This window comes from Orcinus orca, chromosome 12 (assembly GCF_937001465.1).
Source record: "Orcinus orca chromosome 12, mOrcOrc1.1, whole genome shotgun sequence".
NCBI classification, from domain to species: domain Eukaryota; kingdom Metazoa; phylum Chordata; class Mammalia; order Artiodactyla; family Delphinidae; genus Orcinus; species Orcinus orca.
Genome location: NC_064570.1, coordinates 56,701,148 through 56,716,067, shown reverse-complemented (window position 1 = coordinate 56,716,067; position 14,920 = coordinate 56,701,148). Strand labels below are relative to the sequence as shown.

The following is a 14,920-nucleotide window of genomic DNA, read 5'->3' as shown; positions in this document are numbered from 1 at the left end:
TTCTTTTGTTGGACAGTTGGGTTGTTTCCAACATATTTTGCGCTAACAAGAAAGCGTCAGTGAATACTGGTGTTACTATATCTATGTGTCTGTGCTATTATTTCCATAGGTTAGACTTCTAGAAGTAAAAACACAGTTTAGTGAGCATTTTCAAATTACATTCTTTTTTCACTTTTGCCAATCTATGTAAGAGAAATGTCTCATGTTGATTTGGATTCCTTTTAAGCATCTTTTCTATGATTTTCAGAATTTTTATTTCTACTGTAAAGTGCTTTTTCCAAATTAAAAAAAAACATATTTCTTACTAGTTTACAATAACCTTTTAATTACAAAGGACATTTAAGCTTTATTTTATGTGCTACAAATAATTTCTATTATTCTGACTTACATTTGAACTTTTTGAAGGTATCTTTACTGGTCAGAAGTTTTTAATAGTTACATATCCAAATGCGCCACATGTTTCCTTTGTAACCTTTGGAGTTTTGCATTTTGCTTAGAGCTTCTCCACCTCAAGGTTATTTTTTAAATGCTCTTTCATATTTTCTTTAATGCACTGAGTTTTGTCTGGTATAGCTAAATCATTAAATCATCTAGAATTTTATGTTGGATTTACCAGATGAAAGTATATTATTTTAAAACATTTGAAAATGCAATATAAACTTCCTCAAATTTTGTACTCCCTTCATATTAAATTCCCATACCTAGTTCTAGATGAGAGCTATTCAGGATACGAAATATAAAGAACTGACACCTAACTAGTCATTGGGGTGAGGGTGAGTGTTAAGGAAGAAGGAACAGTTGAGTGTGGCTCCCACACACTCAATTGGGGCTTGAGAATCAAATGGACTGTCATGCCATTTATAAATAGGGAGGGAAGATGGCAGAGTTTCTGACGTGTTTAAGCAAGAGATGTCTATGAGATATCAGAGTAGAAACATACAACTGTGTTTGGATAGGAATAGAAGTCAGCGGGGAGATTTGGACTACATGCAGAGATTTAAGTGACACAGGCACAGAAGTGTTATTTTCCCAGGGTAAATATTTAGAATAAAAAAAGAAGATGGCAAGTGACCAGAGTCCTGTGTTGGAAAAGGTCACTGAGAGAATGTGACTGCCAATTAATCCGCAAGCTAGACCTTGTCAATTAGAGGATCCTCACCCCCTTTGCTGTCCTAGGAATATGCATTCCGCTTGCCTTCCCTGAGCTAGAAGCTTCCCCGAGGATGCAGCCTTGAGATAGCAATGTGGTGTTGAGACCATCTGGACAGTATATGTGACAGAAGTCAGTTAAGGCCTCTATATACAGTTAAGGCAGGTGTAGAGGTCGACTGATCTTGCAGTTGCCCAAGACAAGCCTCAAAAGTAAGTTCCCTTGCTTATTAAAACTGTCACCTACCAATCTGGAGTGGTCTGCCTCTTTTTTCAGTTCCCTCCTTGCCCTCTGTGTACAAAGCCAATTTGCAAACCAACATCGTGGAGAATGTAAACATTTCAAGGGTGAGAAAAGGAGAGAGCAAGGGAGCCTGAGAAAGAGCAGCTAAGTAGGTGACCAAAAAAATCAAGTAAAGAAAATCAAGGCAGGGTGGCATCATGGAGTCCAAGAGAAAAGAGTTTCAATTCTGAAGAAATAATGAGTTATATCCTGGTTAAAAAACAAAAAACAAAAAAACTTTTTATGACCTATGCTGGAGCAATAACCAGACCACAGTTGTTTGGAAATCAAAAGGGAAACTGAATATAGATTAATATTTCCAGAAGCTGAGTGGTAAAAACAGCTTTACAAAGCAGAAGTTATTGGAGCAGGATAGTTTGAGGGAGGTGTTTTGGTAAAGATGGGTGGGACTTTGCAATTCTTTAAAGCTGAAGGCACAGTGCTCACAGAGAAGGAGAAGTTAAAGACCCAGGAAAAAGAAAAGGGATAACTTACAGAGTGAAAGGAATGGAGTCGAAGACAAGGGGACAGGGGGCCTCTAACTAAAGGATGAGGGATGGAATGATGAGGATAGATTTGGGAAGGGGTTTGAGGCTTTTGCTGGATGGTGGGGAGGTTTTTTCTAGATGCAAACTGAGGGAGTTCAACCATGAAGGCCTGTGTTTCCACTCAGTAAAAAGTATTGTCTTCTAAGAATGAGGCACAACAGGGTGGGGAAGAAGGAGGGAGGAGTCTGGTGAAGCTTGGAAAAAAGAAGGAAAGCTGCTCCGAAGTTACGGGGTGAATCCCCGACGATTCAGGTGAATTCAGAGTCTACGAATGTGTAGTGACCTTAGTCTCCACCACCCCTGTGTGATCTCAGCTAGTGTTTAGCAATCTGACTGGAGGGAAACATACTGTTCAATTGACTCATGATTGGAATTTTGCCAGGGAGTCAGGGGATAAATAAGTTAAGGCTATTGACAAAAGAAAAAACTGGTCATGTAGTCTTGGCTATTTCAGAACGAAAATAAAGCCAGGAGAATATGGATCAGAGACAGTAAGAGATGGGAAGTCAAGGAATTAGAGTTCTTGATTATGTTAAAAAACTAGTGTTCATCTACTGTCTTTACATGTACAATCTACCAACAAACATCATTTTAATAGTCATGGGTACTTTAAGATATCTTTTCACTTAAGGAAAAGAGGGGTGACAGAAAACAATCACAGATCATTGATGAATTTACCAATTTTGATTTGGACAATTTATGAGTTACCACAAGGTCCAAAACTAGAGACAACAAGTACACATCCCTTTTTAAAAATAACAATTAAGATTATTCACATTAGGAGATATTTCATTTTATCTAGTATATTAAGGAAAATATAAATCATTTCCAGATTTTTTTCAGTGGGGGGAAAGGTCAGGCATGGAGAGAAATGGATGAATAATTAATATTCTCCTATGTTCTACCATATTTTAATACTGCTTAGTCAAAGTTACATTTAGCTTTAAAACACAGGTTTAGAATAGAAGTTTTCCTGTATTTATTTTGGTTAATTTAAAGAGACTTCAATAACATAAGACCTGGGAGGAAGAAAAATAGGGTACTTTTAACATAAAAATGAAATAGCTGAAGGTTTCTCCCTATGAAAATTATCTTTATCCCCATGAACAATACATACTAGTATTTCTTTGAATGTTACATTTAAGTTTAAAAACTTATCCCTCAAAATAAGCTTACAAATAACTTCCCCTTACCTGACGTAAAGTACGTGCCACTATGCTTTCTAATACTGGTCCTCTATCTTCATGAAGTAAATGAACTTCATCAAGAATAAGAAGCTTTACAATTTGGGAAAGAGCTACGTCCCCAACACTCTTTCTTGTCACTACATCCCATTTTTCTGGTGTGGTCACAAGCATCTATAAGACAAGAAAAGATAAATTAAAAAGGGGAAAGAGGTCACATATTATTTAAACTTCCACTGTGTTATTCAAAAAGAAATATGATTAACCACCTATACACAGATCGAATAAAGTGTTACAAATATCCCAGAATGATATCTGACTCACTGTAGACAACAGTCACTTCTCTTTAAGTTGTGATATTAAGCAGTTACTCATTAAAACTCAGTAAAGGTAGTCTGTCTGTAAATTGTAGTGTGAAGTATACAAAATACACAGGCTTACTTAAAATGTGTCTTACAATGTAAGAAACCAAATGACACTATCTTCTAAACAAGTGTGTACTGATAATGGCTTTTATTTGAAAAGGGACAAAAATAAGTGAATAAATCACTAAAAGGAAATGAAAAGGAAACCAAGGATCCACTCTAGGAATGGTTACCTGTTTATACTTTTCCAAATTTGGAGGAAGCTTTACTATTGACACACAGTTTTTAAAAACTACCCTTTAATATCAACTGGTATATGCAGAAGTTTATACTAAAAAACAACACATATACTACAGCATGACTGGCACAAAATAGCAACACAAACAATGAGTCACCGGAGATCCAGGGTACTAAGAGCAGGAGGTAAGCCCAGGGTACTTATATAAAGTTCTTAGAAGAGACCATTTGACATGAGCTGTGATTATAAGTCTATTTGCTTTCTACATATTGAATTGTTTGTGTCCCCTAAAAGCATACTATAGCAGAAAAAAAGAAAAGTTTAATAAACCTTCTACTACAGTAATATTGAACTAGGAAATAAGCCCTTATATAACTCAAAGAACACATGAGGTAACAAATCAAAACCAAAGCTTTTCTTATCCAGTATATCAGCTTATAGAGACTGATGACAATCAAAACTCACTATGCTTTGAAGAGTGAAGAGGTTAAGGGGGTCAGATTGTTCTCAACATTTTTGTTGTGTTATCTCAGGTCTGTTTTTGAAGTCGCTTATGGGAATGATGATAATCTTATTTTTTTAGATTGCAATTGATGTATAATTCTTAACAAATGCATAATCCAAGTTTGTCAATATAACCTGTTGCATTATTAGAGATATCACTGCTATCATTTTGAAATGAACTATATCAACCACAAAATTTAGCAGTTGTACTTCGATGTAACAATTAGTGAACTATAATGAAATAGATTAAGGCATTCATATCTAAGGTGTGAAATACTACAAATCCAAAGCTACTTAGTTAATTTGCTAAAGCCAAATGGCAATGTTGAGATCACATCAAATTTTACATTTAAAAAAATGCTTTGGAATTAAGTATAAACAGATGTATAATGGATTTTAAGATCTAAAATGGGTTGAAGCATTCAGTATGCATTAATTAACATCTTTTATATTCCAATAACTTAAACAGAACTTCTACTTTGAAAAATGACAAATTTAAAATAACCCAAGATATATCATTATAAATATACCCAGGGATCACTTACTAACAACCCTTTCACTCAAAGTCCTAAAAAATATGCCCATGTGATTTCAAAAACAGTAATTCTCTTAAACTGTAAATTCATGTCACATTAAAATATAAAATAAGCTTACTATTAATAAATGTTAAGAAAGCTACAAAGTACACTACAAAGATAATAATGTGGTAATGATTAAATTGTAAAGTAAAATTTTTCAGATATCGGAAAACTATACTACCAAACCTTAGAAATCCATTTTAGCATTTTGTTTTATACACCTTACTTTCAGCACAGTGAGAACTGGCTTCATTTATATTACCATTTCATTACTCTAATCCCCTGAACGAAAATGGCTAGAAAATAAAGTGTCACATTTGCTTAATGAATTGGAACTCATGCAAGACATTTCCATCTGCTCTTGTATTAGGGCATGGGTTAACTGTCAATATTTTTACTGTCAACTCAAATTTCTCTCAATACATGTACTTATTCCCTCAGGAGTATGAAAATCATTATTCTAAACTGTTCCAATTTTAGCCTGACCACTGGGAAAATGGCAGAGTTGAGATGCTATACACCACTACTGTGCCAACAATTTGGTGTATTCAATTTTAAAATGCTCCATTTGACAGCAAAACCAAAGGACCTATGACTTGCTAGAACCACCTCATCTGGTAATTAACTTAAACATTAATATTATTATCTTTTGCCTTTTAAAACAAAGGGGAAACAAAAACAAAAACAAAACAAAACAAAAACAAAACAAAAAACTTTTCTTACATCTGTAAACAGTAAATTTACAATGTTTAGTTTTCTGTGATTGTTTCATGACTACTCAAATACTTTTTTTCTCTAAGTGAAATATATTCCTCCTAGGGGAGGGTAAGAGGGGAGAAAAACAGTAAAATTTTTAAGCTGAATTTTTTTTTTTTTTTTTTTGCGGTACACGGGCCTCTCACTGTTGTGGCCTCTCCCATTGCGGAGCACCGGCTCCAGACACGCAGGCTCAGCGGCCATGGCTCATGGGCCCAAGCCGCTCCGCGGCATGTGGGATCTTCCTGGACCGGGGTCACGAACCCGTGTCCCCTGCATCGGCAGGTGGACTCTCAACCACTGCACCACCAGGGAAGCCCTAAGCTGAATTTTTTATAATTATTTGCATAATCCACTAATTGGACACTATAGCAACCCTTTATCAAAACACACCAGAAAGGTGGTGTTTCACAGAAGAATGTCATGCTTGAATCTAAGTTTTAACAGACTTGTCCCAAATAAAATTCTTTGAATTTCAAGGTAAGAATTACTAAAGAGATCACAAAGCCTCTTGTCAACATACCTGTAAGAGTGCAAGAGGAACATGTTCAATTGTGCATTTTTAAAAACCATTTATTTATTTATTTTAACATCTTTATTGGAGTATAATTGCTTTACAATGGTGTGTTAGTTTCTGCTTTATAACAAAGGGAATCAGTTATACATATACATAGGTTCCCATATCTCTTCCCTCTGTGTCTCCCTCCCTCCCACCCTCCCTATCTCACCCCTCTAGGTGGTCACCAAGCACCGAGCTGATCTCCCTGTGCTATGTGGCTGCTTCCCACTAGCTATCGATTTTACATTTGGTAGTATATATATATATACATTTTACCTTTTTCCCCCCATATAATTACTAGATTAAACTAGTAGAGTGGGAGAAGAAGAGAGTGAGAAATACTATTTACTACACAACTATCAGAAAATTTAAAATGAAAGACATAAAATGCCATGTGTTTGGAGAGGATGTAGAGCATCTAGAACTCTCATGAAATAATCATGGAAATACAAACTCACACAACCATTTTGAAAAGCTGCTTGGTATTACCTACTAAAGTTGAACATATGCAAGCCTTGTGACCCAGCAATTCTATTCCTAGTATATTATGTACTGAACAGAAATACACACCTATTTGAAACTAAAGATGTATATTAGAATTTTCACAGCTGTACTATTTATAATACTTCAAAACTGGAAGTAAGCCAAATTTCCATCAACAATAATATGGACAAATAACTTATAACATAGTTATACAATGAAACAATTATACAACAATGAAAATGAGTAAACTACTGCCATATGCAGTAACATGGTAAAAACCTGAAAATCTTGTTAATGAAAGAATCCAGTTACATAGTATATAATTTCATATATGTAAAGTTTTAAAACAGGTGAAACTAACATAAGGTGTTAGCAGGATAGGAGTCACCTCTGGGAAGGAAGAAGGACACAGCAAATGGGAGAGGAATAAGGAGAGATTCCGAGGTGTGGTAATATTTTTGTCTTGATCAGGGTGGTGCTTATATCAGTGTATTCACTTTACAAAAATTTTATCAAGCTGTTCACTTACAATTTCTGTACTATTCTGTGTATTTTACTCAGTAACAGTAAGCTATGCATATACATGCTCTTATAATTACATATAACTTACAATTAAAAACGAAAGTTAAATGGCAAGAAAGGATACCTGGACTGAACAGGTAAAAGGTGAATAAGAGTTTGCCAGACAAAGAAAGAAAGAAGGATATTCCAGGCTAAGAAGAAAAAATAAGCAAAATTTGTTCTTTGTGCTTCTAATATGCATGGACCACATATCATCTCTTGCGTGATCTTTCTATGTATGCTGCAAGCATCTTGAGGAAGGTACCAAATATGAAATTTTTACATGGAAGTCCAAGTTCCTCAACCTACTGATTGGATTTTTTTTTTTTTAAATACAGATACAACTTCTACATTTAGGCCAATTTCCTGCCCACTTATCAATCTTCTTCTCAACCAGAGACCTCTATAAGTACCAAAAGCAAAAAGATAAGAAAGTTCAATATATTTATGGAAAGTCTTTGAACCAAGAAGAGAAATTAGACACCTAATTTAGAAATCATAATACCCGCATTTCCTTAATGTTATTGTTGTTGCTGTCTATTAAAAAAAATCTATTCTTGTCTTTCCATATTCATATTTTACAAAGATAGGCCAGTCCATAAAACCTTCTAATTCCAATAAATTAATTCACTATACAGAAAAACATAGTCTTGAAATTATATTACTAACAGCAATACATATCCAGTCTAAGACACAGAGAATTTTTTTTTTAACATCTTTATTGGAGTATAACTGCTTTACAATGGTGGTTAGTTTTTGCTTTATAACAGAGTGAATCAGCTATACATATACATATATCCCCACATCTCCTCCCTCTTGCGTCTCCCTCCCACCCTCCCTATCCCACCCCTCTAGGTGGTCACAAAGCACTGAGCTGACCTCCCTGTGCTATGCAGCTGCTTCCCACTAGCTATCTATTTTACATTTGGTAGTATATATAAGTCCATGCCACGCTCTCACTTCGTCCCAGCTTACACTTCCCCCTCCCCATGTCCTCAAGTCCATTTTCTACATCTGCGTCTTTATTCTTGTCCTGCCCCTAGGTTCTTCAGAACCTTTTTCTTTTTTTTTTTAGATTCCATATATATGTGTTAGCATACAGTATTTGTTTTTCTCTTTCTGACTTACTTCATTCTGTATGACAGACTCTAGGTCCATCCACCTCACTACAAATAACTCAATTTCGTCTCTCTTTATGGCTGAGTAATATTCCATTGTATATATGTGCCACATCTTCTTTATCCATTCATCTGTCGATGGACACTTAGGTTGCTTCCATGTCCTGGCTATTGTAAATAGAGCTGCAGTGAACACTGAGACACACAGAATGTTTGTGATGTCTAAAAGCAGTCTGTTTTATGTTTAACAAATCCTGTTATATCTATTTAAAGTTACACAAGTCACACTGATATCCTACTGAATTTTAAACATTTGTTTTTAAAACATTTTGACTGTTCCAGCAGTATTCTTCTTTGAGGCAGACGGCTATAAATTAAAACTAGATTTAAAATGTTAACGGAATATAAGAAATGGAAGTAGACTTTCTTACTTGTATAATATTTAAAATTGATTTTGAAATTTTTGGTATTCAGACTGTAGAAAAAAATTTTAATTGTTTAAACCCATTACATAAATGACATTTTTAAAAGCCAGAAAGGTAAAATACCAAAATATAGTCATTAAAATCCAAGAGTATATTACTGTAATTCATCAAATCTCAAGAGCTATTAATTTTAAGCCACACCTTCATTTTATGTGTCACTAAGAAGTTAAAAAAAAAGACTACCAAATAAAGTTTTTAAATGTCTTACAATTGATGAAATATTGTACATTTAGTTGAAAATGTTGAGGGATCTATTAACTAAGCTAAAGGACAATATTTAAGAATGCTTGCTTAATACATTTTCTGCGTTGAAGACAGTCAGCCGAGAGTTGCTACAAATCACATTATAATGCTATAGATGTAGACTGCGCAACAGTTTGCAGGATTTAGGAAGTCTGTCTTCCTTTTTAAAATACATAATCCCATACTTACTCAACCAAAAAGCTTATAAATTATATGAATGTTTTAATTTAAGGATAAAATCTACAATGTCACATGGTTTAAATTCCATAAACACACATATAATTACAGTTATACTAACCTCTGCTATACAAATGTGAGCTCTGATTGATGGCAACAGCCCCTGTAATAGAACCTGACAGCTTGCAGATTATACCTGCCCCTTGGGACACTACAACAAATCAGTTAGTTCCAACTACTCCTTTTCTACCTTTTTTATGTTCCCTCCTCTCCCACCAATTCACACGCTTGAGTGCACACTCACACATGTAAAGCACAAAGTCTTCTGAAGTATCTAGCTATACTTATTTAATGTCAAGGACCACAGCTTTCAATTATAAAATGAAAATATAAAAGTTAATCAGAAAATCTTCAAGTACAAATGTATTTTATGCAGATTCTTATTGAAAGTACAGATACGGTCAAGCAAAATCATAAAGGATACTGTAATCTGACATGTATCTTCCCATTTTGATGTTAGGGGAAAAAAATCTGTATGATACTACTTTTAGTTAAAAGTTCAAAGGTAAAGATTTACTAAATAAAGAAACAAAGTATATAATTCAATATGAAAACCTAATACTTTTGAAGGAACAGAGCATGGAGTGCTGGGGGTAAGGGAGAAAAAGCTCTTGTAGTATATAATTCAAAATTGAACATTTAAGAAAATACTTTGTTTATAACTGTGGTAGAATTGTGTTTATAACTGTAGTAGAATTATCTTTGCAGTTCTTTTTGTTGATTTAAAATACTTTCCAACAATCTCAGAACATTATACACTGAACTCTAGCCTCATCAACATAAGTGTACAAAGAATACAATGCTTGGTTACCCTAAAACTTAAGTAATTACACATAATAGAGAAAAACACAAAAATTGTTTATATTGCAGTGTGTATAAGCCATAAAGACCTTGCTTTCATCATTCTAACTGCTTGTCCATAATACCCCAGGATTTCGTTCCATTAAAGTCTCATAGAGCAAGGGTCTGATACAACTAAACAATGACTCCTATTCTGCTCACTCATAAAACATAGTTCTTGAATATGACTAATTTGTGGTAGAAACCTGCCCTGTTGTAAATTCTATCCTGTACAATTGGGATAGGGCTCATAGTGAATGGGTTTCCTTGTTTATTATAAAGCAGTTTTGTTTTTCAAATCTAACTGGTATATGTGCCCTTTAAAAGTGGGGGAAAAAAATCCTCTCTCCTGTGACTTTGAACATTTGATAGTCACCACCTCTTTCCTGCTGCATGTGAAGAGCTCAGTTTGAGGATCGATTTCTTACTGAAATGAAACACTTTTAAATATCACATTGTAATACCAAACTTAAAACCTCACATGCGATGAGCTAAAAAAATGTATTCTGCAGCTCTTCACAAAAATGATAATACCAAGATAATACCAGTTTCATCTCTTCAAACTAATTCGAGGCATTCAATACTAAGATTTTTACTAATTCAAGAACAATTAATCAAAAGTTTGTTTGGGGTCTATTATCAGAAAGAAGAGATGGATGAAGGAAGGATTCTAAAATCTTATGAAGAAATTATGGCAGGACATAAGCTGCTGAAAATGACTGCAAACTAAGGAAACTAGTTGTCTTTATTGTTAACCTACTTCCATTATTTGGATCCTATTTTATTTTTTTAAAAAGGCAGGACATGTGTACTATTTAATCAGAATTTATGGGTATCGAAAGAACTTCTCAATAAAAGTTTGTGATTAACTCACTCAACTCAGTGTCTTCAGGCATTTGTCTATGGTTAAGAACACAAAGATAGGACTTCCCTGGTGGCGCAGTGGTTGAGAGTCCGCCTGCCGATGCAGGAGACAGGGGTTCGTGCCCCGGTCCGGGAAGATCCCACATGCCGCGGAGCGGCTAGGCCCGTGAGCCATGGCCACTGAGCCTGCGCGTCCGGAGCCTGTGCTCCGCAACGGGAGAGACCACAACAGTGAGAGGCCCGCATACCGCAAAAAAAAAAAAACCCACAAAGATAAAGGCAAGAAATTTAGAAGCTTATACTTCAAGGTGAAAACACAGCAAAGGAATGAAATGTGGTCTAAACTCTCTCATACAATGTTATGAAATGCAAAGGTCACCTATGAGGGGGCAGTTAACCTTGTTCAAGCAACTGCCACTGAATCTGCCCACAACTACACATATAAGCTACACATATAGCACCAAAATCACTACAATGCAGAACCGAGTGAAATTATACATTTTTATGCATTTTTTTCCTCCATTCCCTTCCACTTCCTACAATCCAACAAACTTACAGCAGCACAGAAAAAGAGCAAACAACAATTATTTGTTATTGGTGCTGAAGTGGTTTAACAGAAACTCATATTCAATAAAAACAAGGCTTAGAAAAGTGATAAGGAGAAAAGAAAATATGCCCAAAGAATTAGCTAATATAATATCCATGATTAAGTACAAAACCCGGCTCTAAGCTTTCTTAACACCTAACTGAAAAAGAAAAACTGGGAGTTATGTCAGCAAAATGGCTGTATGGGAATTTCTAGTGTTCATCCCCTCCAATTAGGAACATTAATTTGAAGACTATCTGCACACAAAGATTGCTTCGCAAGAGCGAAGGATCCCAGGTGAGAGATTACGGCATGTAGGTAAAGCACAGAAATAAGAAAAGACACAGTAAGAAGGTAGGAAAGATAGATTCACATTACCCCCATCGCTCCTCCTCTAAGCCCAGGCAACCCGGCACAGAGAGAGATACCTTCCCCATTGGAGAACGAAAGTAAAGCGAGCACCCAACTTCACCTCAGTCCCAGAGCTGGCCGTTCCCAGCATCAGGCCAACCCCAAGGTCCTAGGTGTCCCCTTGCAGGCTCTCTCAACCAGGCCCCCCGCTTACTCCCAGCACCTACTAGCTCCAGCAGCCCAAGGCAGGGCGGCTCCCACAGCTTCAGGCAGCATCCACGGCACCTACCAGCAGGCTCCCATGAACCTGCACCTGATACCTGAAAAGGTGCTCAAATCACTAATAATCAGGCAATGCAAATCAAAACAACAATGATCTTTCACCTCACACCTGTTAGGATGTCTGGTGTGTGTAGTAGGAAAATACTGCCCAAGTAATTCTGACATTGCAACTTGAGTTAAGAAGAACTGGCTAAATCTGTCAAATTTCCAGGACCCCAGGACTCCAACATCCATCCATTCTCTATTCAGTTAAGTAAACTGTTTTTCACTATACTATATAGATTTCTTTTAAGCAAATCAGTCACCTAAAAGATTTTACCACACTATCTGCAATGGCTGAGAGCTGAAATTACAGTGTAGCTTTGTCTGTGTGGGGCATTTTCATTACCTTTACTAATTTATCATGGAGAAACAGCTTTGTATTTTAATTTAGCATTTATTTGATTTTTAGCAATGTTTAACATCTTACTTTATGTAACTTTGCATTTTTCCCTTGTAGTAAGAGTCTATTTTTGTATTCAGTGTTTGGGTTTACATCATCAATTTGCATAAACTCACCCATTAATAGAGATATTAAGTATAACTAGTGGATCCATTTTGGATGGCAAACTGGCAAAATCTATCAAAATTGTAAATGCACAAACCCTAGGTCCAGCAATCTCACTTCCAAAGTTCTACCCAAGAATAAAGACATACAGACAGACAGACATGCATGAAGTTCTTTAGAAGGCAATAATGTAGATCTATATGCATTGATATTAAGTGGGAAAAGGCAAAATATTATGCATTTTATACAAACACATACACATATGTACATAAATATGATCCCATTATTATTAAATGAAAATAAAACCACATATCCATATTTTTCTCTACATTCTCAGCTCCTGAGCTGAAATGTTCAGAAGGCTTTTTTTAAACCACAATACTCTATTTCCTTTTCATAGGCTTCTGCAGCGTCTCACACATAGAAAATATGTGCTCATATTTTCTCTGTCAGCATCTATTACACTGTATTGCTTGCTTAAATATCTGTCTCCCTTAATAAACCACAGGCACAGACAAGGCAGGGGCAGTGACTCTCTTGACAGCTATTGTATCTACAATGTCTTCAAGTGGTCTGCTGCATGGTACATACTCAAGAACTGTTGATGGATTATGTATTTTAGCAGATAGTAATTATTAACTCCACAATATTGGTGGTAACTATCCTTGCCTAATAAGAGAGTAGTAAAGCAATTATACTCCAATAAAGATGTTAAAAAAAAACATAGAACAAATACTTCTACATTTAATAGCAGGATTTACACAACTTGTGTTTTACCACATAGATATTTAGGTTTAGAAAGTTATGCTTAAGGGCTTCCCTGGTGGCGCGGCGGTTGGGAGTCCGCCTGTTGATGCAGGGGACGTGGGTTCGTGCCCTGGTCCGGGAGGATCCCACATGCCGCGGAGCGGCTGGGCCCGTGAGCCATGGCTGATGAGCCTGTGGGTCCGGAGCCTGTGCTCTGCAACGGGAGAGGCCACAGCAGTGAGAGGCCCGCGTATCGAAAGAAAGAAAAAAAAGAAAGAAAGTTACGCTTAAGATACTGTCACATAATGGATTTTGTGAATTAGCCAGGGAAATGCTCTCTTCCCTACTCTGTTCACGTAAATTCACCAAATTGAAAAATCTGAAAGCTTATACAAGAAAGAGGCCCATTTACTGAGTCCTGGACAAAGAAGGCACTGGTACACCCACTTCCCGCCCTGTGGCCTCGGGGGGTGATACTCCAGGTTTCTGGTATCTAGATGTTACTTCACTTAGGGTGAATGTTGTTGAGGAAAGGTGGGATGATCTTGATGGCTCCTTATGGAGTAAGCTAAGGAAGCTAAGTGGCCTGTATCCTCATCTTTTCAGGAAGAGCACAATTGTATCTCAGAGTATCATTCAAAGAGGAATGAATATAACTTGAACATTCTGCAATCAGGACTTACAGATTTTTATAATGTTCCTCTCCTACCTCTCTCCCTCCACCTCCCAGGCCTTTCCCATCAGAACACGCCAGCTTTTCACTTCCTTATGTCTCACAGGCAATAGCTGAGGACTCCTACCTTAATTTTCTCCAAAGCAAAGCAGAGTGGGTAGTCCTATAACCACGGACTGAAACCTATATTTCTATAAGCAAATTTATCAACACTTCTAAGTATTCTTATAGCCATGTCTCATTTATCAATACATTATCTCTAATATATCGTGAATGCTCAATAAAAACATACTCAGTACCTTTCATTCATGCATTTATCAGATATTTATTATCTCTACTACTACAAATCTTAGTTTCCTCCATAAATTAAAAAAAAAACAAAACACAGTACATACATATCATAGGGTTATAATGAAAATGAAACAGATTAATACAATAAAATGTTTAGAATAATGCCTGACATAAATTAGGACCAATTAGGTTTTCTAAGATCATCAGCATCATTCTCTTCCTCCTCATCGCAATGCACCAGGCATGATGCCATGCACTATGCAATGGTGAGGAAAGATAAAGGCAGACAGCCCTTGATCTCATAGGGCTTACATTGTAGTGAAGGTTGAGTGGCAATACGTATTAATCAAAAAGCCATAAAATACAAAATTTTACTTGTGATAAGCTACTGAGAATTAGCTATGCAGTGTTACAACAATTTATAATAGGAAAATTTGACCTAACCAGA

At 36.0% G+C, this 14,920-nt stretch overlaps 1 protein-coding gene across 3 annotated transcripts in view; it reads right to left on the bottom strand.

The window, feature by feature from the left end:
• Positions 1-14,920, bottom strand: part of ASCC3 (activating signal cointegrator 1 complex subunit 3) — a 331,462-nt gene that overhangs the window by 194,284 nt on the left and 122,258 nt on the right. For all 3 annotated transcript variants that reach the window (XM_033418760.2, XM_033418762.2, XM_004264782.4), the window contains exon 11: positions 3,174-3,338. In XM_033418760.2, coding sequence (XP_033274651.1) covers positions 3,174-3,338 — 165 coding nt within the window. The remainder of the gene's footprint in view (positions 1-3,173; positions 3,339-14,920) is intronic.